Genomic DNA, 27600 nt, shown 5'->3' on the forward strand with positions numbered 1-27600 from the left:
CAGATCCCTCTCCCCTAAATAGTGCCATCCACAGATCCCCCTCCCCTAAATAGTGCCATACACAGATCTCCCTCCCCTAAATAGTGCCATACACAGATCCCCCTCCCCTAAATAGTGCCATCAACAGATCCCCCCTCCCCTAAATAGTGCCATCAACAGATCCCCCCTCCCCTAAATAGTGCCATCCACAGATCCCCCCTCCCCTAAATAGTGCCATCCACAGATCCCTCTCCCCTAAATAGTGCCATCCACAGATTCCTCTCCCCTAAATAGTGCCATACACAGATCCCCCTCCCCTAAACAGTGCCATCCACAGTATCAGGTGCCTCTCCCCCCTCCCCATGTGCCAGTATCAGGTGCCAACCCCCCCCCCCCAGGTGCCAGTATCAGGTCAGGTGCCAACCCCCCTCCCCCCATGTGCCAGTATCAAGTGCCCCCCGCTCCCCCCATGGCAGTAACAGTCGGGTATTAAAAAAAATAAAATAAACACTTCTACTTACCTCCATGTCAGCGATGCGATGCAGCCTCTTCCTGTGTCCCTCTCTGTATGTCCATATATGGAGTCACTGCTTGTATTTCAGAAAAGGTTTCTGCTGGGATTCGAACTCACGACCTTCTGTATCAGAGGCAAAGCATCTAACCACAAGACCATAAGAGCTGCCTTGCTGCTGACTGAAAAATTATGAGACTTCTACTGTTATAGCTGGCTAAGTGTACATCTATACACATGACAGCTGCTCATATATAGAGATATAGCAGAGCTGAGTGTGCTGGAATAGCTGTCATATAGAGATATAGCAGTGCTGGGTGTGTTGGGGCAGCCGTCATGTGTATAGATGTACACTTAGCCAGCTATTACAGTAGAAGTGTCAAATTTTTTCAATCAGTTGCAATGCCTCCTTTATGGCTGTGAGGGTTAATGCTTTGCCTCTGATACACTCATACATTGGAGGTTGTGGGTTCGAATCCCAGACACATCAGGAGACTTTAGAATACAGTAAGATTAGATCACATTAAGACCGCTGCTGTGAAGGGGCCCTGAACAGTAAGACATCGATATTTAACTAACTTGAAAATAAACTGTCGGCCCCAAAGCAGCTGCTTCCCCGGTAGTTACGCCACCTCCTGGCTGCCTGTGTGTAGTGTCTGTGTGTGTTAATAAAATAAAAAATAAAAAAATTTGAATGCGGTCGGACGGGCCCCATAGCCACTGCTATGGTTGCTATGGCGATCCCTACTCCACTGAAAGAAAGATATATAAATATACACAAAAATACACTGTTGAAGGGACTGTTTCAACATATTCAACTCTTTCACCTTGGGTTCCGCTTCCGGCACCCCCTCAAACAGATGATACTAGCCAGGCATTTCTCCTGCAGCAAGATAAATGTAGTATACATGGCAGCCATTTAGATGATTGGTTTCTCTTATGAGACAATCTCTTTAAATATAAATATGCGCACATAAATGAAGTATTTGAACACCGTGCGATTTTGCAAAGAATTTATTTGTCTTGCACTGCTGAACATAAGTATTTGAACATCTGAGAAACAGTAAGAATTCTGGTTCTCAAAGACCTGTCACTGTGCCTTCAAAAAGTCCACCTCTACTCCACTCATTAATCTAACTTAGCAGCACCTGTCTGAGCTCTTTAGCTCAGTCAGACGCCAACTACTACCATGGGCCAAAGAGCTGCCAAAAGACACCAGAGACAAAATTGTGGACCTCCACAAGGCTGGAAAGGGCTATGGCGCAATAGCCAAGCAGCTTGGTGAAAATAGATCAACTGTTGGAGCAATTGTTAGAAAATGGAAGAGGCTAAAGACGACTGTCAGTCTCCCTCAGACTGGGCACCATGCAAGATCTCACCTCGTGGGGTATCACTGATGATAAGAAAGGTGAGGAATCAGCCCAGAACTACAAGGGAGGAGCTGGTAAATGACATGAAGAGAGCTGGGACCACAGTTTCAAAGGTCACTGTCGGTAGAACACTACGCTGTCATGGTTTCAAATCATGCATTTCATGTTACGTTCCCCTGCTCAAGTCATCACATGTCCAGGCCCATCTGAAGTTTGCCAATGACCAGCTGGATGATCCAGAGGAGGCATGGGAGAAAGTCATGTGGTCAGATGAGACCAAAGTAGAACTTTTTGGTCTAAACTTCACTCGTCGTGTTTGGAGGAAAAAGATGGATACGTTGCATCCCAAGAACACCATCCCTATTCTGAAGCATGGGGGTGGTAACATCATGCTATGGGGGTGCTTTTCTGTGAAGGCGACAGGATCACTGCACTGTATTAAGGAGAGGATGAATGGGGCCATTTATTTTGAGATTTTGAGCAACAACCTCCTTCCCTCAGTTAGAGCATTGAAGATGGGTCATGGCTGGGTCTTCCAACATGACAACGACCCGAAGCACACAGACAGGATAACCAAGGAGTGGCTCCTTAAGAAACATATCAAGGTTCTGGAGTGGCGTAGCCAGTCTCCAGACCTAAATCCAATAGAACATCTTTAGTGGGAGTTGAAACTCTGTGTTGCTCAGCGACAGCCCCGAAACCTGACAGATCTAGAGGAGATCTGTGTGGAGGAGTGGGCCAAAATCCCTGTTGCAGTGTGTGCAAACCTGGTTAAGAACTACAGGAAACGTTTGACCTCTGTAATTGAAAACAAAGGCTTCTGTACCAAATATTAACACTGATTTTCTCAGGTTTTCAAATATTTATGTTCAGCAGTGCAAGACAAATTCTTTAAAAATCATACAATGTGATTTCCTGAAAAAAAAAAAATTATTCTGTTTCCCGGAGTGGGAATGCACCTACAATGTGAATTTCAGACCCCTCCATGATTTCTAAGTGGGAGAACTTCGCAAAATCGCAGGGTGTTTAAATACTTCTGTTCCTCACTGTACATACACATATAGAAACATAGAAACATAGAAACATAGAATGTGTCGGCAGATAAGAACCATTTGGCCCATCTAGTCTGCCCAATATACTGAATACTATGGATAGCCCCCGGCCCTATCTTATATGAAGGATGGCCTTATGCCTATCCCATGCATGCTTAAACCCCTTCACTGTATTTGCAGCTACCACTTCTGCAGGAAGGCTATTCCATGCATCCACTACTCTCTCAGTAAAGTAATACTTCCTTATATTACTTTTAAACCTTTGCCCCTCTAATTTAAAACTGTGTCCTCTTGTGGTAGTTTTTCTTCTTTTAAATATGCTCTCTTCCTTTACCGAGTTGATTCCCTTTATGTATTTAAAAGTTTCTATCATATCCCCTCTGTCTCTTCTTTCTTCCAAGCTATACATATTAAGGTCCTTTAACCTTTCCTGGTAAGTTTTATCCTGCAATCAATGTACTAGTTTAGTAGCTCTTCTCTGAACTCTCTCTAGAGTATCTATATCCTTCTGGAGATATGGCCTCCAGTACTGCGCACAATACTCCAAGTGAGGTCTCACCAGTGTTCTGTACAGCGGCATAAGCACTTCACTCTTTCTACTGCTTATACCTCTCCCTATACATCCAAGCATTCTGCTGGCATTTCGTGCTGCTCTATTACATTGTCTTCCCACCTTTAAGTCTTCTGAAATAATTACTCCTAAATCCCTTTCCTCAGATACTGAGGTCAGGACTGTGTCAAATATTCTATATTCTGCCCTTGGGTTTTTACGCCCCAGGTGCATTATCTTGCACTTATCCACATTAAATTTCAGTTTCCAGAGTTCTGACCATTCTTCTAGTTTTCCTAAATCCTTTTCCATTTGGCGTTTCCCTCCAGGAACATCAACCCTGTTACATATCTTTGTGTCATCAGCAAAAAGACAAACCTTACCAGTGAGGCCTTTTGCAATATCACTTATGAAGATATTAAACAAAATCGGTCCCAGTACAGATCCCTGTGGAACCCCACTTGTAACATTACCTTGTTTTGAATGTTCTCCATTGACTACAACCCTCTGTTGTCTGTCACTCAGCCACTGCCTAATCCACTCAACAATATGGGAGTCCATGCTCAATGACTGCAGTTTATTGATAAGTCTTCTATGTGGGACAGTGTCAAAAGCCTTACTAAAATCTAGATATGCGATGTCTACTGCACCTCCACCGTCTATTATTTTATTCACCCAGTCAAAAAAATCTATAAGATTTGTTTGACATGATCTCCCTGAAGTAAACCCATGTTGTTTTTCATCTTGCAATCCATGGGATTTTAGATGTTCCACAATCCTATCCTTTAATAGGGTTTCCATTAATTTGCCTACTATTGATGTCAGACTCACTGGTCTATAGTTGCTCGATTCCTCCCTACTACCTTTCTTGTGAATGGGCACGACATTTGCCAATTTCCAATCTTCCGGGACGACTCCTGTTACTAATGATTGGTTAAATAAATCTGTTAACGGTTTTGCCAGCTCACCACTAAGCTCTTTTAATAATTTTGGGTGTATCTCATCAGGCCCCTGTGACTTATCTGTCTTCACCTTAGACAGCAAACTTAGAACATCTTCCTCTGTAAAGATACATGCATCAAACGATTTAATAGTCATTCTTTCTAGTGGAGGTCCTTCTCCTTTTTCTTTTGTAAAAACTGAACAGAAGTATTCATTAAGGCAGTCGGCTAGCCCTTTATTCTCTTCTACATACCTTCCGTCCTTTGTTTTTAATTTAGTTATTCCTTGTTTTAATTTCCTTTTTTCATTTATATATCTGAAGAATGTCTTATCCCCTTTTTTCATAGACTGAGCTAGTTTTTCTTCTGCCTGCGCTTTAGAAGTTCTTATAACTTGCTTGGCCTCTCTCTGCCTAATCTTGTAGATTTCCTTATCTTCATTGCTCTGGGTTTTTTTATAATTACAAAATGCTAGCTTTTTATTTTTAATGATTTGGGCCACTTCTGCTGAGTACCACATTGGTCTCCTCCTTTTTTTGCTTTTACTGACGAGTCTAATGCAGTTTTCTGTTGCCTTCAATAATGCACCTTTTTAGTAGTCCCATTTCTCCTGGACTCCATGTAATCCGTTCCAGTCTGATAAGGACTCATTTATGACTAATTTCATTTTTGAAAAGTCTGTTTTTCTAAAATCTAAAACTTTTGTTTTTGTGTGGTGGGACTCTTTCACAGTTCTTATATTAAACCACACTGACTGGTGATCACTAGATCCCAAGGTTTCGCCTACAATGACATCATATACCGAATCCCCGTTTGTGAATACCAAATCCAAAATGGCCTCCCTCCGGGTTGGCTCCTCAACCACTTGTTGTAGAGATAACCCCAGTAGGGAATTTAGAATATCTGTACTCCTGGTAGAACTTGCTATTTTGGTTTTCCAGTTTATATCTGGAAGATTGAAATCTCCCATAATGATAACTTCTCCTTTCATTGTCATTTTAGCTATTTCTTCAACTAGTAGATCATCTAGTTCTTTAACTTGACCAGGTGGTCTATATATCACACCTACACGAGTTACTGCATGGTTAGCAAACTGCAACGTAACCCAAACTGACTCTATGTTGGCCTCACCAACTTGTATTAGGTTAGATTTAATGCTATCTTTCACATACAGGGCCACTCCTCCTCCTTTCTTGCCTTCTCTGTCTCTTCTGTATAAAGAGTACCCTGGTATGGTTATGTCCCAGTCATTTCTTTCATTAAACCATGTCTCCGTAACAGCCACTAAATCTACATTCTCAGATGCCATTATTGACCCAAGTTCATTGATTTTTTTACCTAAACTGCGAGCATTTGTAGACAGGACTCTGAGCTTATCATTTCTTAACCTCTGTGCTTCTGACCTGTTCTGGCATTGTTTCGGGGGGCAATTGGACTCTTTTATTTTCACTCTTTTGATGACAATTTCCTATTTTTGATGTTGGCAGCACGTAGCTCATTAAGGAAGTCATGTGTCGTGAGCTGGCTTGATCCTGCTGTGGTAAGAGTGTATTGTGAGTGGACAAATGGCACCATTGCAAATGAGCGATAAGCGATGTGGAAACTGTGGAGCACCACATGCCATTGATGTAAAAGGTGGCTAACGCTAGGATATGCCCCCAATGTCTGATAAGTCTGGGTTCCAGAAGTGCAAACTGAAGGAGGTATGATTGGTGCAGAGTCTGCAAAGTGAAGGAGGGTGCACAGCGCATGCCTGGCCACCCTCCATTCATTCCTATGAGAGAGCTGAAAATAGCCGAATGCTGGCTTGGCTATTTCCATCAGCCCCATAGAAGTGAGTTGAGCAATGAATGCGTGATGCGCTTCCCATTCATTCCAACGTGTTTGCCGAAAATAGCCGAGCACTGCTGTGCTATTTTCATCACTCCTATTTGAATGAACGGAGGGAGGCCAATTATGCTCGGTGCACCCTCCTTCACTTTGAGTTCTAAAAATAGGTGCAGGTACCAGAGCTTTAAAAATTTAATACCAAAGTTATTCACCGAAGTTATTCACCAAAGTCTTGTGAGACTCTGCGAATATTCACTATACTTAGTGTACTTTACTGCCATCTAGCTACCATTTTTATTTTCGGTTTTATGTAATAAATCCACACATATGGACAAAGTTGTTGGTACCCTTTGAATACTGAAAATCAACTAATGGCCTGGACAAAAAATGATGGTACCCATAACTTAATTTTTTGTTGTACAATATTTTGAGGCAATCACTGCAATCAAGCAATTTCTGTAACTCTAAATGAAACTTCTGCATCTGTCCAAAAGTATTTTGGCCCACTCCTTGTGAGAAAACTGCTCCAGCTGTCTCAGGTTGGAAGAGTGCCTCCTCCAGACTGCATGTTTTAGCTCCTTCCACAGATGTTCAATAGGATTTAGATCAGGGCTCATAGTAGTTCAACACTTTGCTCTTACCCATTCTTGGATGTTTTTAGGCATGTGTTTTGGGTCAATATCCTGTTGGAGAACTCATGAGCTGAAACTGAGACCAAGCTTTCTGACACTGGGCAGCACATTACATTCCAGAATGCCTTGGTGGTCTTGAGATTTCATTGTACCTGCACAGATTTAAGACACCCTGTGCCAGATGCAGCAAAGCAGCCCCAAAACATAGTCGAGCATCCTCCATCTTTCACAGTAGGTACAATGGGCCAGATTTATCATTAGCTCAAGTCAGAATAATGGAGTGAAAAAGTCGCAAATTTTTGCGCAATTGCTAAAACTGCGCAAAAATTTGCGACTTTTTTCTGCTCTGCTCTATGCGTGCCAGTTTTCTGAAAGTGGGCGTGTTTTCTTATGTAAATGAATCTTTAGACAGATTTACTAATTACTATTTACTAGTCATAAATCTGACTTGGCTAAAACTGACTTTAGCCATATGTGAAAGTGGAGTGAGCTGTCAGAGTAATGATAAATCTGGCCCAATGTACTTTTCTTTGTAAGCTAGATTTTTGCATCTGTGAACATAGATCTGATGTGACTTTTCAAAAAGCTTGAGTATTGTCTCATCTGTCTAAGGGTCCATTCACACATCCGTGTGTGTTTTGCGTATCCACAAATCCGTGGATCCGCAAAACACGGACACAACATTTTGCAGACCGCACATCGCCGGCACTTAATAGAAAATGCCTAATCTTGTCCGCAATTGCGGACAAGAATAGGACATGTTCTATTTTTTTCGGGATCGGAATTGCGGACCCGGAAGTGCAGGTCCGCATTTCCGGATCCAGGCAGCACATCATGCGGCCCCATAGAAATGAATGGGTCCGCAATTGCGGATGTGTGAATGGAGCCTAAAGGACATTCTCTCAGAAGCTTTGTGGCTTGTCAATATGCATTTTGGCAATTGGCAAGTCTCACTTTTTTATGATTTGCTTTCAAAAGTGATTTCCTCCTGGGTCGTCTTCCATTAAGTCAACTTTGGTTAAGACAGTGACAGATGGTGCAATCTGACACTGATGTAACTTGACCTTGGAGTTCACCTCTAATCCGAAGTTGTTTTGGGCTCTTTGGTTACCAATGTCACTCGTATTATTATTCGTCTCTACAATTTATCATCTGTGTTACTCTTGTGGCCACATCCAGGGAGGTAGCTTTCTTTGGTCCATGTTCAGTGTGGTACACACCATGATGCCAAAAAGAAAAGAGACAACTTTTCACCCTGTAAATAGGCAGGCTGACTGATTACAAGTTTGAAGACAACTGTGATGCTAAATACAGGACACACCTTAGTTTAACATGTTCCCATGGTCAAATTATTTTTCATCTTTTGTAGGGCTACCATCATTTTTGTCCAGGCCAGTTTCATCATTTTTTTTTTATTCTTATTATTCCGTTGAACCACAATTCAAAACCAATGTCTGACTTTCCTTAGCTGCTTTTCAATACATTTGTATTCATTATGACTTTTGTCAGATTTAAGTTATTTCAGTGACCATTAACTGAAAGGTACCAGCAATTTTGTCCATGTGTGTATGTTGTATTCATTTTGTCATCATTAAGCTTGTAATTCCTCTTTTCCTGTGAGCTCATACAGTCCTGATCAAAAGTTTAAGACCACTTGAAAAATGGCAAAAAATCATATTTAGCATGGCCGGATCTTAACAAGGTTCCAAGTAGAGCATCAACATGAAACAACAAGAAATGGGAGTGAGACAAAACATTTTTTGAGCATTCAGTTTAATGAAAACAACGAATAAACTGAAACAGGCTGTTTTTCAGCTGATCAAAAGTTTAGGACCACACCTCCAAAAAAAAACTAAACCCCCCCCAAAACAGAAATCCAACTTCCAAACATAAACTCAGTAATGAGTAGCTCCGCCGTTATTGTTTATCACTTCAAAAATTTGTTTTGGCATGCTTGATGCAAGCGTTTCCATGAGGTGAGTGGGAACATTTCTCCAAGTGGTGAAGACGGCCGCATGAAGGCCATCTACTGTCTGGAACTGTTGTCCATTTTTGTAAACTTCCCTTGCCATCCATCCCCAAAGGTTCTCAATTGGATTTAGATCAGGGGAACACGCAGAATGGGCCAAAAGAGTGATGTTATTCTCCTGGTCCCTCCCTTGTCCTGCGGGCATTGTGTACTGTAGCGTTGTCCTGTTAAAAAACCCAGTCGTTACCACACAGACGAGGGCCCTCAGTCATGAGGAATGCTCTCTGCAACATCTGGACATAGCCAGCGGCCGTTTGACGCTCCTGCACTTCCTGAAGCTCCATTGTTCCACTGAAGGAAAAAGCATCCCAGACCATTATGGCGCCCCCTCCACTGTGGCGCATTGAAAACATGTCAGGTGGGATCTGCTTGTCATGCCAGTAATGTTGGAAACCATCAGGACCATCAAGGTTAAATCTTTTCTCATCAGAGAATAAAACTTTCTTCTACCTTTGAATGTCCCATGTTTGGTGCTCTCTTGCAAAGTCCAAACGAGCAGTTCTGTGGCGTTCAAGGAGACGAGGTCTTTGAAGACGTTTTTTGTTTTTGAAGCCCTTCAGTCTCAGATGCCGTCTGATGGTTATGGGGCTGCAGTCAGCACCAGTAAGGGCCTTAATTTTGGTCGAGGATCGTCCAGTGTCTTGACGGACAGCCAATTGGATCCTCCGCCTCAGTGCTGATGAATTTTTTTTGGGTCTTCCACTTGACTTTTTTGTTCCATAACCCTCAGGATCATTTAAGAAATTCCAAATGACTGTCTTACAGTGTCCCACCTCAGCAGCGATGGCGCGCTGTGAGAGACCCTGCTTATGCAGTTCAACAACCCGACCACGTTCAAAAAGGGAGAGTTTTTTTTGCCTTTGCCATCACAACGTGTGACTACCTGACAGAAAGTGACAATGAATCCACATCTTTGCACAGATTTGGCCTTTTAAAGGCATGTGGTCCTAAAATTTTGATCTGCTGAAAAACAGCCTGTTTCAGTTTAATCGTTAAAAAATGTTTTGTCTCACTCTCACTTCTTCTTGTTGCATGTTGAAGCTCTACTTGGAACTTTGTTAAGATCCAACAATGTAAAATATGATTTTTTGCCATTTTTCAAGTGGTCTTAAACTTTTGATCAGGACTGTATACTGTGTCCTTAAATATTTTCCAGTTTCGTCAGACATGGTTCACAGAGCTGGAGAGAGGATTTTCCTTCAAACTTTATCATCATTTCTCAAGGTACACTCAATAAATCAATTTCTCTCACAGTGATGAGCTGCATGGGCAATATTCGAATTCTCAATATTTAGCAAATATTTGGGTGAATATTCGTCATATATTTGCGAATTCGAGAATTAGTGATCTCCAGTTATTATTTTCTTGATTGTGAAAATCGGCAATCAGAATATTTGCCATACGAAAATTCGCGATCAACACTACTCCTATAGGCAACTTTCTTATTGGTTGCTAGGGATGTTGTTAAGTGCGAATATTCGCAATAAATTTGCAATAAATTTGCAATAAATTTGCAATTAGAATATTTGTGAATACGAATATATAGCACTATATTCTAAATATTCGCAAATTCTCGAAGTGGCGATTTTCGTGCTGAAAATTCGCGATTCGAATATTTGCGCTCAACACTGTTCCCTCACTGGAATTATACATGCAACTAATGTCACTAGGAGAATGATTATAGTGAGTTCACTATCTTCCATTGCTTATACAAGAGATTGCCATTCACACACAGAGATTTCACTCACTTAGATTGGTGGCAGAATAGTTGTCTAGAAAAACCTTATGTCTAGTGCGTTGTAAATGAATCAACATTGAAACATAAATTCTGGTGCAAATCAAAGCACAATCAAGAGACATACAGTATGTAATACTGTACTCCCAAAGTATTCTGAATCACATTTATAGTGTAAAATGCTGTTACACAGGACAAGAGTTCTGCTGTACAGACAGAAAAAGATCATACTGTGTATCAAAAACAAGTACTATTGATTTCCTTGAAGAACATACACAGCTTCTTTCTAGGTCTTCCATAAAAGTATCAATCTCTAGTGATAATGAATAGCTGCTATTGGCAGTTTCGACCCTAAGTACTTTAATTAATTATATGGAAAATAATTTTTAAAATAAGCACTTGTACCATGAATTCAATATTTTGTTACACCTATTACTCGCTATTTAAATACCTATGCAATCTATAAAATAAAATTAATTGAAAAATATAATCAACTGTTATTAGTTGACCTGTATTTAAAGCAGGACTTTGTGCACAGGTATGGTTTTGCAGATTTTTTTTTTTAATTTAATTTATTTATTTATTGTAGCTATTCGAAATTGATCAGTGAACTATTATGCCAGTTTGCACTTTTTTTTATCAGATAGAAGCATAAGTTTTCATTCTACAGTATCTCACAAAAGTGAGTACACCTCTCACATTTTTGTAAATATATTATTATACCTTTTCATGGGACAACACTAAAGATACAGTATGACACTTTGATACAATATCAAGTAGTCAGTGTACAACTTATACAACTCATACATCTATTTTGAATAGACCACCTCTTGATATGACGCTGAGCACGTGCACTCAACTTCTTTGGTCGACCATGGCAAGGCCTGTTCTGAGGGGAACCTCTCTTGTTAAACCGCTGTATGGTCTTGGCCACCGTGCTGCAGCTCAGTTTCAGAGGGTTGGCAAACTTCTTATAGCCTAGGCCAGGGGTGGGGAGCCTTTTTGCTGCCAAGGGCCATTTGGATATTTGAAAAATCTTTTGGGGGATATACAAAATTCTCAACTTAAAAATAAGACTGCTATAGTTGGTTAAACATATAAATAACTTAGAGGTAAGTTACTTATCGCTAATGTTAAGCCTGGAACTGCTTCTCTTTGGTGAGGTGTGTAATGTTAGCTGGTATTGATGATGGTGCTACTCGCAACTTATTTCCCAGGTTTGTATCCGTCAGTCTGGAGCATAGTTGACTCTTAGCAATGGTAACTTTTGAAAAGAACTGATCACAGCAGTAAGTTGTGCCAAACAAAGATGCATATTTCATTGAATGTCTACTCAAAGTGGGAAATTCATCATTACTTATGTAACATTTATAGAACTGAAGCAGTAGAAGGTTGCTGTACCTGGCTTTAAGCTCATCATTGCTTTGCAGCTCAATTATTTCGTGTTGTAGGTAATCAGGCACATCTAATGGTTCTACATTGAAAGGTGTAGCAAAGATGTTCAGTTCCGTTTGTTTACTTTTTACATTCTTGAATCTTTCATCAAAATGCCTCAATAAGTTTCCCACATTCACCAGCATACTCAAGTGTCGTAGAAGGTTTTTGTTCTTCCAGAGTGTGGAAATACACCACGTTATTCTTTTCAAGTTGCACGTTCCACAGCCTTAATTTAGCCTCAAATGATTTCACATTTGAAAGCAATGAGCTGAGAAGCTGTCTGGAGCCCTGCAGCTTGACGTTCAGTTCTGAGAGTTACTTGGTAATGTCCACCATGAAAGCTAAATCACAGAGCCACTTGCTATCACTGACAGGTTTTTCCTTCATGTCCATGAACTGCTTGACTTCATTCCGCAGTTCGTAAAACCTCATGAGCATGTTCACACGACTCAATCACCTCACTTCACAGTAATAAACAAGATCACCGTACTCAGAGTCAAGATCATTCAGTAACTCCTTAAACTGGCGGTTGTTAAACCCTCTGCTTTTGATGAAAGTTATGCACGACACTACTGTTGACATCACATTGACATCACATTGTTGACATCACATTGTTTCAGCGTACCTTCGTCTGTAGACAAAGGTACGCCGAAACGCGCGTTGGGGTTGGCCCAAACCTGGAGGAGACACTGTATGGGTAATTGTCCTGTTTTCTTGGTTTCATTGAATCTTTATACATGTACTTTAGTGAACAATCATGTTGGATGAATAAGGACCTGCGTCCACTGTATGTTTCCTGCAGTGATGTCGCTTTTTATCTCCTGCACCAATTCTTTTAATCATGTATGTATTTAAATTGTGATTTTTTGTAATAAAGAGATTAACTAGTACTAGCGGTCTGGCATTTTCTATGTAGGTTGTGTATGTATTTATTATTAATGCCAAAGACTTGGTTATTACTTGAATAAGTAGTCATCCCATGGTTGGGGTATATTATTGGATGTTCCCTCTATATGAGGCTGCAGCTTCTTTGCGATTAGCTCGCTCACTACATAACTTGTCTGAATAACGTTATCTCTGTCACATCGAGGCCTAGTAAAAGTGGCTTGTTGTGATTCTAATCTCCGCTGTAGAGCATTTATTTTATCTCAACGCATTTGGCCTCACAATTCCTTGAGTTTAGCATGTTTTGAGCTGTAATTATGCTCAAAGTTGGCTTTTTTAATTACTGCTAACGATTCACCACAACCTAGACACACAGGTTTGCCTTTAACTTCAACAAAAACATAATCATCTATCCATTTCTCTTGGAAAGATCGACACTTGGAATCAACTTTTCTTTTTTTTGCAAGCGCCATTTTAGGATTGTTGGATTAGTAGTTATATTTTAATATACAAATATAGACCAAAAAATTGTGCCTTAGTATAGTTCACTCCGAGAAACAAATTGTTTTTGTAAAGATAGAAACAACAGTCACATAGGTCGAATATATATATATATATATATATATATATATATATATATACATTTTTTGTGCTTTACTCAACTTTCTGATCAGGGTGAATCGTTTGACTAGAGCACCTTCTCTATAGTACTATAGAGGTGAGCCACCCCAACCCTTCTTACATATTATTTATCAAATATAAAATTCGCCAAACAGGTTTGGCACTAACAGACAGAAATTGTGCTTCAATAAAACAAAAAAAATAAAGAACAAAAGCGCTATAATCTCAGGGATAACAGAAATGACTCAGCAGAAGGTTAATGTGCTTTTACACTCCAAGCAATAAGTATGTGCCGCTACTACTTCCAGGACAAAAAGCGCTTTTCTATGTTTATTAAAACAAAATGGTTTTGCGCTAACAGAAATTGCGCCTTATTAAAAAAAAAAAAGAACAAGAGCGCTATGTTCTCAGGGATAACAGAAATGACTCAGCAGATGGTTAATGTGCTTTTACACGCCAAGCAATAAATGTGTGCCGCTACTACTTCCAGGACAAAAAGCGCTTTTATATGTTTATTAAAACAAAATAGTTTTGTGCTAACAGAAATTGCGCTTTAATAAAAAATAAAAGAACAAGAGCGCTATATTCTCAGGGATAACAGGAATACTTCCACAGAGGGTTAATGCATTTTACACTCCAAATGTGCCGCTACTAACAAAAAGCACTTTTAAAAAATAAACTGGTTTGGCACTGACAGGCACTTAATGAAAAAAATATGCTGTATTCCTACAGCACAAAATGGCCCCTGCAGTAATATATAATTATCCGTATAAATTTTTGGCAATTAATAGCTGCCAAGGTAAACTCAGAGGGGTCCAGGAGGGATTCCCCCAGCTTCAACTCTCCCTGCCTTTTTAACTGTCCCTTCCTCTCTCTCTTTCACACTAGGTCACTAGATGCTGACAGAGCAGTCACTTTCAGCTCTGCTCTTGTCAGTTACTTCTAGGTTATCGTGCAGGAGCAGGGATGGGAGGAGCTTTACATTGCGAAAAGTGATGTGTCTTCTCTCATCACACCACTACTCGCGATGTTTGTGGAGCGCTGCGTACATCCGGCCGTCAGCTAGGAAGCTGTCTTACATTTAGAAGTGGCGGAATATCCGCTAAACTTATGTAGAGGCTGGCACCTCTTCATAACTCCGGTGGATCCACCGCCAGCTATAGGGGTTATTGAGACTGACGTCTAAAACATCTGACTTAATAAATGTGCCCCTATGTTGTTCAATATATTAATCCCCTCAGTGATAATACATTCCTACATGCACTCACATACTGTTTTGGTTATTTTTTCCCCAATTCAGTATGTTATTAATATGGAAAGAGGAATAGAGTTTACAGTTATTTTATCAGTTATTTCCATCAGTTATTGTGAGCCAAAACCAGTAGTGAAGCCAACTCAGAGATAAGGTATAATAGAAAATGTCCTCCAGTTCTGTGTTTTTGACCTGCACCTGGTTTTGGTTCACAATAACTGATGGAAATAACTGACCAAATAACTGAAGTGTAAACTCAGCCTAGGGCCTAATGCACACTAACGTATTTTCGTTCCGTGTCCCTACCGTTTTCATTTAGGGTCATCAAAAAAAACAACTGAAGTTACTCTGTGTGCAATTCATTTCCGTATATCCGTTCCGCAAAAGAATAGAACATGTCCTATTATTGTCCGCATTACTGACAAGGATAGTACTCTTCTATTAGGGGCAAGCTGATCCGTTCCGCAAAATACGGAATGCACACGGACGTCATCTGTATTTTTTGCAGATCTGCTTTTTGCGGACTGCAAAATACATACGGTCGTGTGCATGAGGCCTAAGTGGAAATAATTATATTATGGATCAAAAACGTTTACACATGTTAGCCTAAAATATCAATAGCAGGCTTATTTTTATACCTGTTTATTCACATTTTTACTCTTGTTTTTACAAGCCTGCTATTGATATTTTAGGCTTCACAAATCTGGAGTGCTGTCAGTCTTACTTTCTATATACATTAGATAGGTTGCACATATGTATATGGATATACACAATGCTGCTTTTCTACATTTATTTTTACATTTGCTGATGACTAAGTGTAACATATTTGTGTTGGTCCACATCAGCTGATCATCAAGAAACTGAATAGATTAGAATTTTTCTAGCATCTCCTGAGCAATTTAATTTGATTGTATGAAAAAAATAGTACAGATCTTTACCTTTTGAATTCCCTGTATATATTTCTGTGTGTACAGTTGCAAGAAAAAGTATGTGAACCCTTTGGAATTATATGGATTTCTGCACAAATTGGTCATAAAATGTGAACTGATCTTCATCTAAGTCACAACAATAGACAATCACATTCTGCTTAAACTAATAAGACACAAAGAATTAAATGTTACCATGTTTTTATTGAACACACCATATAAACATTCACAGTGCAGGTGGAAAAAGTATGTGAACCCTTGGATTTAATAACTGGTTGAACCTCCTTTGGCAGCAATAACTTCAACCAAATGTTTCCTGTAGTTGCAGATCAGACGTGCACAACGGTCAGGAGTAATTATTGACCATTCCTCTTTACAGAACTGTTTCAGTTCAGCAATATTCTTGGGATGTCTGGTGTGAATCGCTTTCTTGAGGTCATGCCACAGCATCTCAATTGGGTTGAGGTCAGGACTCTGACTAGGCCACTCCAGAAGGCGTATTTTCTACTGCTTAAGCCATTCTGTTGTTGATTTACTTCAATGCTTTGGTTCGTTGTCCTGTTGCAACACCCATCTTCTGTTGAGCTTCAGCTGGTGGACAGATGGCCTTAAGTTCTCCTGCAAAATGTCTTGATAAACTTGGGAATTCATTTTACCTTCGATGATAGCAATCCGTCCAGGCCCTGACACAGCAAAGCAGCCCCAAACCATGATGCCCCCACCATCATACTTCACAGTTGGGATGAGGTTTTGATGTTGGTGTGCTGTGCCTCTTTTTCTCCACACATAGTGTTGTGTGTTTCTTCCAAACAACTGAACTTTGGTTTCATCTGTCCACAGAATATTTTGCCAGTACTGCTGTGGAACATCCAGGTGCTCTTGTGCAAACTGTAAACGTGCAGCAATGTTTTTTTTGGACAGCAGTGGCTTCCTCTGTGGTACTCTCCCATGAAATCCATTCTTGTTTAGTGTTTTTTTGTATCGTAGAATCGCTAACAGGGATGTTAGCATTTGCCAGAGACTTTTGTAAGTCTTTAGCTGACACTCTAGGATTATTCTTCACCTCATTGAACAGTCTGCGCTGTGCTCTTGCAGTCATCTTTACAGGATGGCCACTCCTAGGGAGAGTAGCAGCAGTGCTGAACTTCTTCTAAGAGCTCCTTTGTGCAAGGCATCATTCACATCAGGCAATGCTTCTTGTGAAAAGCAAACCCAGAACTGGTGTGTGTTTTTTATAGGGCAGGGCAGCTGTAACCAACACCTCCAATCTCATCTCATTGATTGGACTCCAGTTGGCTGACACCTCACTCCAATTAGCTCTTGGAGATGTCATTAGTCTAGGGGTTCACATACTTTTTCCACCTGCACTGTTAATGTTTACATGGTGTGTTCAATAAAAACATGGCAACATTTAATTATTTGTGTGTTATTAGTTTAGGCAGACTGTGATTGTCTATTGTTGTGACTTAGATGAAGATCAGATCACATTTTATGACCAATTTGTGCAGAAATCCATATAATTCCAAAGGGTTCAAATACTTTTTCTTGCAACTGTATAGAGATGATAGATAAATAGATGGAATTGTTTTCTAAAATGGTATTCATTTTTTTTCATATGTGCCGAATATATATTCCTTTCACTTGAGTAGGAGGTTACATGACACCAGTATGCACTGTATGGTGCTAGTAAAACACTTGTATTCAGCAATTCCTAGCAGTTAGCAGATGGGTCAATTAAGAATTATTTTTAAGACAGTCTAAAAAGTTAGCAAAAATGATTAATAATGTTATGGTGACAGTCTTTTTATCTGGATTACATTTGATGGCAGTTCAGTGTCAGTACTTTTGGACAGGTCTAGAGATGCATCATTATCTCTTGTTATGTAGTGCTGACCCATTACAAAGCCCCACCCCTTTAGTCAGCCACAAAACTGAACAGACAAGGAGGAGCTGAACCCCTGTGTTCTCTTTGTGCAGGAGTTTTACAAGACTATTCATGTTAGAATATTGCAGAATGCACTTTTCAATGACAAACAGTGAAGGCAGATATTTGTCTTGTGTGTGTTTAGTAGTGTTGACCGAATTGAAGTATCCAAAGTGGACTTTGATCCAAATTTCAGGAAAAATTCTAGTGGTCACAAAGCTGAATTTCCTTGCGATTCCTAACTAATCAATTTTTCCTAAATAATCACCTCATCAACTTGCTCAATTGATGTCACAGCGCACGCCCAGCATGATCATGTGATGACATCATCACGTTTTCCGCAGGTCCTTTGGCGGGTTTTCTTCAATCAAGACGGGAGCACAAGTGGATGAGGTGAGTATTTTTTTTAACCCTTAATCAACCCTTGAAAGGCTGAATTTGAGTCACAGATGCCGCAATCAGCATTAAACGCGGCATCTGAGGGGATAAATGACGGGGGGCAGCATGATGCAATGGAAAGTGATTCGGGATTAAGAAAGTTCGGCGAAGTAGCCGAATCAAATTTTTTTAAACTTTGTTCATCTCTTGTGTTTAGCATTCATTTCAATGTCTAGTGTTTCTTGAATAGATATGCCCTTATGTCATTTTTTTTAATTCGATAACTAGAAATAAACATATTAAGGAATTTAATCTAACTTAGGGGCCAATTTCCTAACTATTTATTGATATGTTTGATTCACAAAACACAAAGACTTCTGATAGCCGAGAAAAGAGAAAATATTTTAGTAACTAATGTGGTATTACTGTGGAGTCTAGTGACATTTACAGCTTTCTTTGCCATTAAAGTTCTTGTTGACATTTCACAACATAAAGCAGAGCCCTAAAATCCAGAAGTGACAATATAATACAATAATATTATATACAACAATGAAATATAAATCACCACCATGATGGCTAAACAGAGATTCCAGTAAAAATCCCTTTTGATACTACAGTAGAGTTCTCCAGGTCAATCCGTTCTTTAAAACCCTAAGTGTTTTGGAAAAAAAGCATATAGATGCTTTTAGTTGGTGTCTCTTCATATTTTGTAGCTTTTTATACCTTTGCATGACTAGCACACTGTGTGAACAATGCAACAGTATCTTTCCCCCGTGTACTGATTCCCACATTCAGCAGCAGGTCAAATGCAGGCTAAGAACAATGTCAGTAGCAGATATTTTAGTGTAACTCTGAAGCACTACTTTCTTTTTCCAAAACAGTTGCACAGTTGCATGGGTCAAAAAAATTATGCAGAACTTCGTAAAATACAATATGTTTTGTAGGAGTCTGTGCACTGGCGTAATTTTGGCCAAAATTATAAAATTTTGCAGAATGTTTGATACATTTGGTGCATCATCTTTAAAACTAACAACCCCACCTATGGCTGTTTCTTCACTTTCTACATCACACCTTTACAAGAGCGACCAAAGCTGCAGTTCTTAATCTGGCTTAAATCAGCTCAACAGGCTAACCATGCCCAATTTTCATTTTTAAAATTGAAAAGAGTGGTGTAAAATGCAGAATTTTTGAGCAAGTAAAACTAAAAAGTCTTAAAGCCCTATTCTCCGAATTTTTTTAAGCCAGAATTCTGGAGCGCAGAGCTTGATATATTCCCATCTTTGTTTTCAATGTATTAATGTCAGAAATCTTTCTTAAATACATTGTTGAATGTGTTCCAATGAGTGGAGAACACCTATTGAACACATGCGGGGAGGGTAATACTAATCAATAATGTAGGACGGGTGAGTTTACAAGTTGGGAAAAGGTAGAGGGATGGCACTCAAAACATTTGTGTTGTATGGATACAACTGGAAATAATCGCATCCAATTTAGTATATGGAGATATTAATGCGCTGTGGAATATTAATGCGCTGTAGAATAATCGACTGCTGCTATGAGAGCAGGTACATTACCCTCCTGGCGGCCGTCTAGCTAGCACCAGACAGAAGGATCCTACAACCAAAGAGAAGCTCCGGAGCTTATTTTCCCTCCTGTGAAGCTGAAACATCTCTTCCCGCCACTTATCTCCACGTGGCAAGCCGACATTGAATCGAGCGGGAGACTATTCACACGCATGTGAAGTCACCGGAAGTGACGACAACAGCAGCAACCAACGGCCGGATCATACATCGGGCGCGAGCAGCACACATGGATGCCGACTTGCAGGCAGGAGCCGCTCCCCGACCCACTGACGGCCGCCAGGAGGGTAATGTACCTGCTCTCATAGCAGCAGTCGATTATTCTACAGCGCATTAATATTCCACAGCGCATTAATATCTCCATATACTAAATTGGATGCGATTATTTCCAGTAGTAAGGAGATACTTATTCTATATATTACTTCTCCAAGGAAGTTTTATTTCAGCTCTTATCAGGATATTATACTGCAATACATTTTTTGGATACTACAATATATGACTGGACTTTCTCCTTACAAGTTAAAAAGACATTCCCTCCTTTGCTTCCTTTTTTTCAGCAGGATTTCTTCATAAATTGATATAAATTGAAAATCTATGATATATCAGGATAATTGACATTATTTTATGGTATACTAGGACATTGTTCACTAATACGTTATCAACTTTTTACAACCTGAGACTGTATTCTTCCAACAGATCCTTTTTTATCCTTTTTTATACAGGTTTTTTCACAGATTTTTAGGACTTTTTATCTCCCTTCTTTTTCCAACAGGATTTTATGCGATTGATATGCTGCTATTACAATCTGCTTTTTCACATTGATATTATGTATTTTAAATTTTTATAATTTTGATACAATTTTCTGATTATCATACCAGTTTTTACTACATCAGGCGTATTCAGCCACCCCTTAATAAATACATTTATCCATACAACACAAATGTTTTGAGTGCCATCCCTCTACCTTTTCTCACTTTATCCCTACTACAAGCGTTGGGTACGCTTTGTCTGGATTGAGCACCTTACTCCATCCTTTTTGGTCATAGAGAGCTGCCTTATTCTTATACTCTATATATATTCGAGTTTACAAGTTGCCTGGGAGACTGTAAAAGGTTTCTCAAACACAACAATTTTGGCTCATGCCAAGTGCTTCATTTTCCCCCCAGAATTCATTAAAAAAAAAATCTGATACATTCAGCTTAGTAAATCTGTAACAAATCATCTGCATCATGTCCATATAATATCTTACCATTGTCATTCCCTTGCCTGATTTCTTCTGCTGTCCGGTCAATAAGCACATATAAAGACCATACTACGCAGGTAATGGCAATTATGTGAAAAGATACAGAACAGAATATTTTCCTCCTTTCACTTTTGGTCATCTGCAGCTTTTCCCACTGAAATAAAAATGAAAAAATATTTATAAAGATAAAATCTCTTTTCCAGGAGATTATTAAGCATCCAATCTGCCACATCTCATTCTGTACAATCATATAATTGATCATAGGCATTAGTATAATAAAGGCTCTGTGCACACTGGCATCATGGTTTCCATTCATAGCCACAGTGTTGTGCAGCATCCATTGCACACTGGTGCTGACATAAACCATTGATTTATAACTACAGATGAGTGAATTGATTCTAAACCAATCAAATTCTAACCTATTTTTTCATAAATTTTGAAGCAGTTCCTAATTAGAATTTTTGGCAATTTGATTCTGGCTAATTTCTCAAATGTGCATCAGCCATTTTTCAGATTAGAAGCCAGAAAAGATGAAGGAAGATCACATGACCTGAAGTGGTATGTGTGTATACACACTGGCAGGCATTTACCATCAAAAAGAAAAAACATTTTGAACCTTTTGTTTTAATGTCAAAATTCCCAGTTTGTTAGAGTTTGCTTGTTACCACCAGCAGTCATGCGTTCACCCATAGCCATATATGTTGCTGTCATTTGAAGATTACTAAAGCTGTCTTGGCATTAAAGAGCTTGAAATGACCCATAAGGTAATTCACAACTGAACTGAATGTCAAGAGATTTGCTTATCACTAATGACGACCATCGTGATTCTGTTGAGGTTTCCATTACTTTGTAGCAAGAATAGTGCTGCATGCTACACTATTATTTCTATCAAAAGTGATAGAACCCCATTTGTAGCGTCAGAACAAAAATATGATCAGAGTCAAAGTGTTGTTATGATTCCCAAAACAAAACCCCAATCACTTTCTAGGCAGCTATAGATATAGACAATGTGTATCTAAATGTGTTATGGGTCAGTTTCCCTAAATACCTGCTTAGAGTATGAGCTGTTCCTGGTGCTATATCTAAGAGTAACAATATATAGCATGGTCGTCATCCATTCAGGATGCAGCCGGCTGCTGTTGAGAACCGCACTACCATTGGGACATAGCTGCCTTTTATTTAACTAATGAAGACCACACTGCATAGCCGATCTTCATTGTTAATGGCTGTGTGGCACCTTTAATACAGTGTGGTTGATGCTGTGTTCATAGTTGATAAAGTTTCTAGTTTGGAAGGGGAACAAGAATGCATGTCTGTTTTCCATAGAAGCACTATGTGGGGACAAAAGCATGGCAATAGATCAAACATCTTGATATGAAAAAGCACAGATTGAACAGTTCAAAGCTACCACCAAAAATGTAGTCTATAGAAAACATAGGAGAAAATTGATCTATGAACCATAAAGAAGTATGTATGAATAATAAGGAAAGGAAAACGGAGTGTCTCATACCAGTAAACCAGCTCTTTCTGTGTAACTATTAGAGTTGAGCGAACACCTAGATGTTCGGGTTCGAGAAGTTCGGCCGAACTTCCCGGAAATGTTCGGGTTCGGGATCCGAACCCGACCCGAACTTCGTCCCGAACCCCATTGAAGTCAATGGGGACCCGAACTTTTCGGCAATAAAAAGGCTGTAAAACAGCCCAAAAAAGAGCTAGAGTGCTGCAAAAGGCAGCAACATCTAGGTAAATCCCATGCAAACAAATGTGGATAGGGAAATGAATTAAAATAAAAAAAAAATAAAAAAAAAATTAACCAATATCAATTGGACAGAGGTCCCATGGCAGAGAATCTGGCTTCATGTCAGCAGAGAATCAGTCTTCATGTCATAGCAGAGAATCAGGCTTCACGTCACCCACCACTGGAACAGGCCACTGTCACATATTTAGGCCCCGGCACCCAGACAGAGGAGAGAGGTCCCGTAACAGAGAATCTGGCTTCATGTCAGCACAGAATCAGTCTTCATGTCATAGCAGAGAATCAGGCTTCACGTCACCCACCACTGGAACAGGCCACTGTCACATATTTAGGCCCAGGCACCCAGGCAGAGGAGAGAGGTCGCGTAACAGAGAATCTGGCTTCATGTCAGCACAGAATCAGTCTTCATGTCATAGCAGAGAATCAGGCTTCACGTCACCCACCACTGGAACAGGCCACTGTCACACATTTAGGCCCCGACACCCAGACAGAGGAGAGGTTCATTCAACTTTGGGTTGCCCCGCAATATAATCGTAAAATGAAAATAAAAATAGGATTGAATGAGGAAGTGCCCTGGAGTACAATAATATATTGTTAAGGGGAGGTAGTTAATGTCTAATCTGCACAAGGGATGGACAGGTCCTGTGGGATCCATGCCTGGTTCATTTTTTTGAACGTCAGCTTGTCCACATTGGCTGTAGACAGGCGGCTGCGTTTGTCTGTAATGACGCCCCCTGCCGTGCTGAATACACGTTCAGACAAAACGCTGGCCGCCGGGCAGGCCAGCACCTCCAAGGCATAAAAGGCTAGCTCTGGCCACGTGGACAATTTGGAGACCCAGAAGTTGAATGGGGCCGAACCATCAGTCAGTACGTGGAGGTGTGTGCACAGGTACTGTTCCACCATGTTAGTGAAATGTTGCCTCCTGCTAACACGTTCCGTATCAGGTGGTGGTGCAGTTAGCTGTGGCGTGGTGACAAAACTTTTCCACATCTCTGCCATGCTAACCCTGCCCTCAGAGGAGCTGGCCGTGACACAGCTGCGTTGGCGACCTCTTGCTCCTCCTCTGCCTTCGCCTTGGGCTTCCACTGGTTTCCCTGTGACATTTGGGAATGCTCTCAGTAGCGCGTCTACCAACGTGCGCTTGTACTCGCGCATCTTCCTATCATGCTCCAGTGTAGGAAGTAAGGTGGGCACATTGTCTTTGTACCGGGGATCCAGCAGGGTGGCAACCCAGTAGTCCGCACACGTTAAAATGTGGGCAACTCTGCTGTCGTTGCGCAGGCACTGCAGCATGTAGTCGCTCATGTGTGCCAGGCTGCCCAGAGGTAAGGACAAGCTGTCCTCTGTGGGAGGCATATCGTCATAGTCCTGTGTTTCCCCCCAGCCATGCACCAGTGATGGGCCCGAGCTGCTTTGGGTGCCACCCCGCTGTGAACATGCTTCATCCTCATCCTCCTCCACCTCCTCCTCATCCTCGTCCTCCTCGTCCTCCAGTAGTGGGCCTTGTCTGGCCACATTTGTACCTGGCCTCTGCTGTTGCAAAAAACCTCCCTCTGAGTCACTTCGAAGAGACTGGCCTGAAAGTGCTAAAAATGACCCCTCTTCCTCCTGGGCCACCTCCTCTTCCATCATCGCCCTAAGTGTTTTCTCAAGGAGACATAGAAGTGGTATTGTAATGCTGATAACGGCGTCATCGCCACTGGCCATGTTGGTGGAGTACTCGAAACAGCGCAACAGGGCACACAGGTCTCGCATGGAGGCCCAGTCATTGGTGGTGCTGTTCCGCAGTGCGACTGACCCTTGCGTGCTGCAGCTGAAACTCCACTATGGCCTGCTGCTGCTCGCACAGTCTGTCCAGCATGTGCAAGGTGGAGTTCCACCTGGTGGGCACATCGCATATGAGGCGGTGAGCGGGAAGGCCGAAGTTACGCTGTAGCGCAGACAGGTGTGCAGCAGCAGGGTGTGAACACTGGAAGCGCGAACAGACGGCCCGCACTTTATGCAGCAGCTCTGACATGTCGGGGTAGTTGCGAATGAACTTCTGCACCACCAAATTCAGCACATGCGCCAGGCAAGGGATGTGCGTCAAACTGGCTAGTCCCAGAGCTGCAACGAGATTTCGCCCATTATCGCACACCACCAGGCCGGGCTTGAAGCTCACCGGCAGCAACCACTCGTCGGTCTGTTGTTCCATACCCCGCCACAACTCCTGTGCGGTGTGGGGCCTGTCCCCCAAACATATGAGTTTCAGAACGGCCTGCTGACGTTTACCCCGGGCTGTGCTGAAGTTGGTGGTGAAGGTGTGTGGCTGACTGGATGAGCAGGTGGAAGAAGAGGAGGAGGAATCTGAGTAGGAGGAGGAGGAGACAGGAGGCAAAGAATGTTGCCCTGCGATCCTTGGCAGAGGAAGGACATGCGCCAAACAGCTCTCCGCCTGGGGCCCAGCCGCCACTACATTTACCCAGTGTGCAGTTAGGGAGATATAGCGTCCCTGGCCGTGCTTACTGGTCCACGTATCTGTGGTTAGGTGGACCTTGCCACAGATGGCGTTGCGCAGTGCACACTTGATTTTATCGGACACTTGGTTGTGCAGGGAAGGCACGGCTCTCTTGGAGAAGTAGTGGCGGCTGGGAACAACATACTGTGGGACAACAAGCGACATGAGCTGTTTGAAGCTGTCTGTGTCCACCAGCCTAAATGACAGCATTTCATAGGCCAGTAGTTTAGAAATGCTGGCATTCAGGGTCAGGGATCGAGGGTGGCTAGGTGGGAATTTACGCTTTCTCTCAAATGTTCGTGAGATGGAGAGCTGAACGCTGCCGTGTGACATGGTTGAGATGCTTGGTGACGCAGGTGGTGGTGTTGGTGGTACATCCCATGTTTGCTGGGCGGCAGGTGCCAACGTTTTTCCTCCAGAGGCGGAGGAAGAGGCCGAGGCGGCGGCAGCAGTAGAAGAGGCCGAGGCGGCAGCAGCAGAAGAGGTAGCAGGGGGAGCCTGAGTGACTTCTTTGTTTTTAAGGTGTTTACTCCACTGCAGTTCATGCTTTGCATGCAGGTGCCTGGTCATGCAGGTTGTGCTAAGGTTCAGAACGTTAATGCCTCGCTTCAGGCTCTGATGGCACAGCGTGCAAACCACTCGGGTCTTGTCGTCAGCACATTGTTTAAAGAAGTGCCATGCCAGGGAACTCCTTGAAGCTGCCTTTGGGGTGCTCGGTCCCAGATGGCGGCGGTCAGTAGCAGGCGGAGTCTCTTGGCGGTGGGTGTTCTGATTTTGCCCACTGCTCCCTCTTTGTCTTTTGCTACGCTGTTGGCTCGGTCTCACCACTGCCTCTTCCTCCGAATTCTGAAAGTCAGTGGCACGACCTTCATTCCATGTGGGGTCTAGGACCTCATCGTCCCCTGCATCATCTTCCACCCAGTCTTCCTCCCTGACCTCCTGTTCAGTCTGCACACTGCAGAAAGACGCAGCAGTTGGCACCTGTGTTTCGTCATCATCAGAGACGTGCTGAGGTGGTATTCCCATGTCCTCATCATCAGGAAACATAAGTGGTTGTGCGTTAGTGCATTCTATCTCTTCCACCCCTGGGGAAGGGCTAGGTGGATGCCCTTGGGAAACCCTGGCAGCAGAGTCTTCAAACAGCATAAGAGACTGCTGCATAACTTGAGGCTCAGACAGTTTCCCTGATATGCATGGGGGTGATGTGACAGACTGATGGGCTTGGTTTTCATGCGCCATCTGTGCGCTTTCTGCAGAAGACTGGGTGGGAGATAATGTGAACGTGCTGGATGCACTGTCGGCCACCCAATTGACTAATGCCTGTACCTGCTCAGGCCTTACCATCCTTAGAACGGCATTGGGCCCCACCAAATATCCCTGTAAATTCTGGCGGCTACTGGGACCTGAGGTAGTTGGTACACTAGGACGTGTGGCTGTGGCAGAACGGCCACGTCCTCTCCCAGCACCAGAGGGTCCACTAACACCACCACGACCATGTCCACGTCCGCGTCCCTTATTAGATGTTTTCCTCATTGTTCCTGTTCACCACAATTTTGAAAATGGCAAATTTGGGAATAGTTTTTCAACCCAGAACAAAAACTGTGCTTTTACGGTCACTACAAATAATTTGACCAGCTAAAACAGTACAGATTTGGTTGAATATAAATGTGAGGCCTATTTTTTACGCGCTGTGTGACAGATATACCTTTAATCACAGAATTAGACTTGTGTCTGCACTGTAGCGTGTGTGTTACGTTTTTCAGAATGACACTATCAGCACCTTGAATCTAAGATATCCTTTTTGGGATAGATTTAAAGTAGGCCTGATATAGCAGAAACTACTAATTTTGAGAATGGCAAATTTGGGAATAGTTTTTTCAACCCAGAACAAAAACTGTGCTTTTACGGTCACTACAAATAATTTGACCAGCTAAAACAGTACAGATTTGGTTGAATATAAATGTGAGGCCTATTTTTTTCGCGCTGTGTGACAGATATACCTTTAATCACAGAATTAGACTTGTGTCTGCACTGTAGCGTGTGTGTTACGTTTTTCAGAATGACACTATCAGCACCTTGAATCTAAGATATCCTTTTTGGGATAGATTTAAAGTAGGCCTGATATAGCAGAAACTACTAATTTTGAGAATGGCAAATTTGGGAATAGTTTTTCAACCCAGAACAAAAACTGTGCTTTTACGGTCACTACAAATAATTTGACCAGCTAAAACAGTACAGATTTGGTTGAATATAAATGTGAGGCCTATTTTTTTCGCGCTGTGTGACAGATATACCTTTAATCACAGAATTAGACTTGTATCTGCACGGTAGCGTGTGTGTTAAGTTTTTCAGAATGACACTATCAGCACCTTGAATCTAAGATATCCTTTTTGGGATAGATTTAAAGTAGGCCTGATATAGCAGAAACTACTAATTTTGAGAATGGCAAATTTGGGAATAGTTTTTCAA

At 41.5% G+C, this 27600-nt stretch overlaps 1 protein-coding gene across 1 annotated transcript in view; it reads right to left on the bottom strand.

Annotated features, from left to right (window-relative positions):
* Window positions 1–27600, bottom strand: part of MARCHF1 (membrane associated ring-CH-type finger 1) — a 378033-nt gene that overhangs the window by 176186 nt on the left and 174247 nt on the right. Inside the window, exon 5 of the mRNA XM_040419893.1 lies at window positions 20882–21029. Coding sequence (XP_040275827.1) covers window positions 20882–21029 — 148 coding nt within the window. The remainder of the gene's footprint in view (window positions 1–20881; window positions 21030–27600) is intronic.

The sequence above is a fragment of the Bufo bufo genome, chromosome 2, assembly GCF_905171765.1.
Source record: "Bufo bufo chromosome 2, aBufBuf1.1, whole genome shotgun sequence".
Lineage (NCBI taxonomy): Eukaryota > Metazoa > Chordata > Amphibia > Anura > Bufonidae > Bufo > Bufo bufo.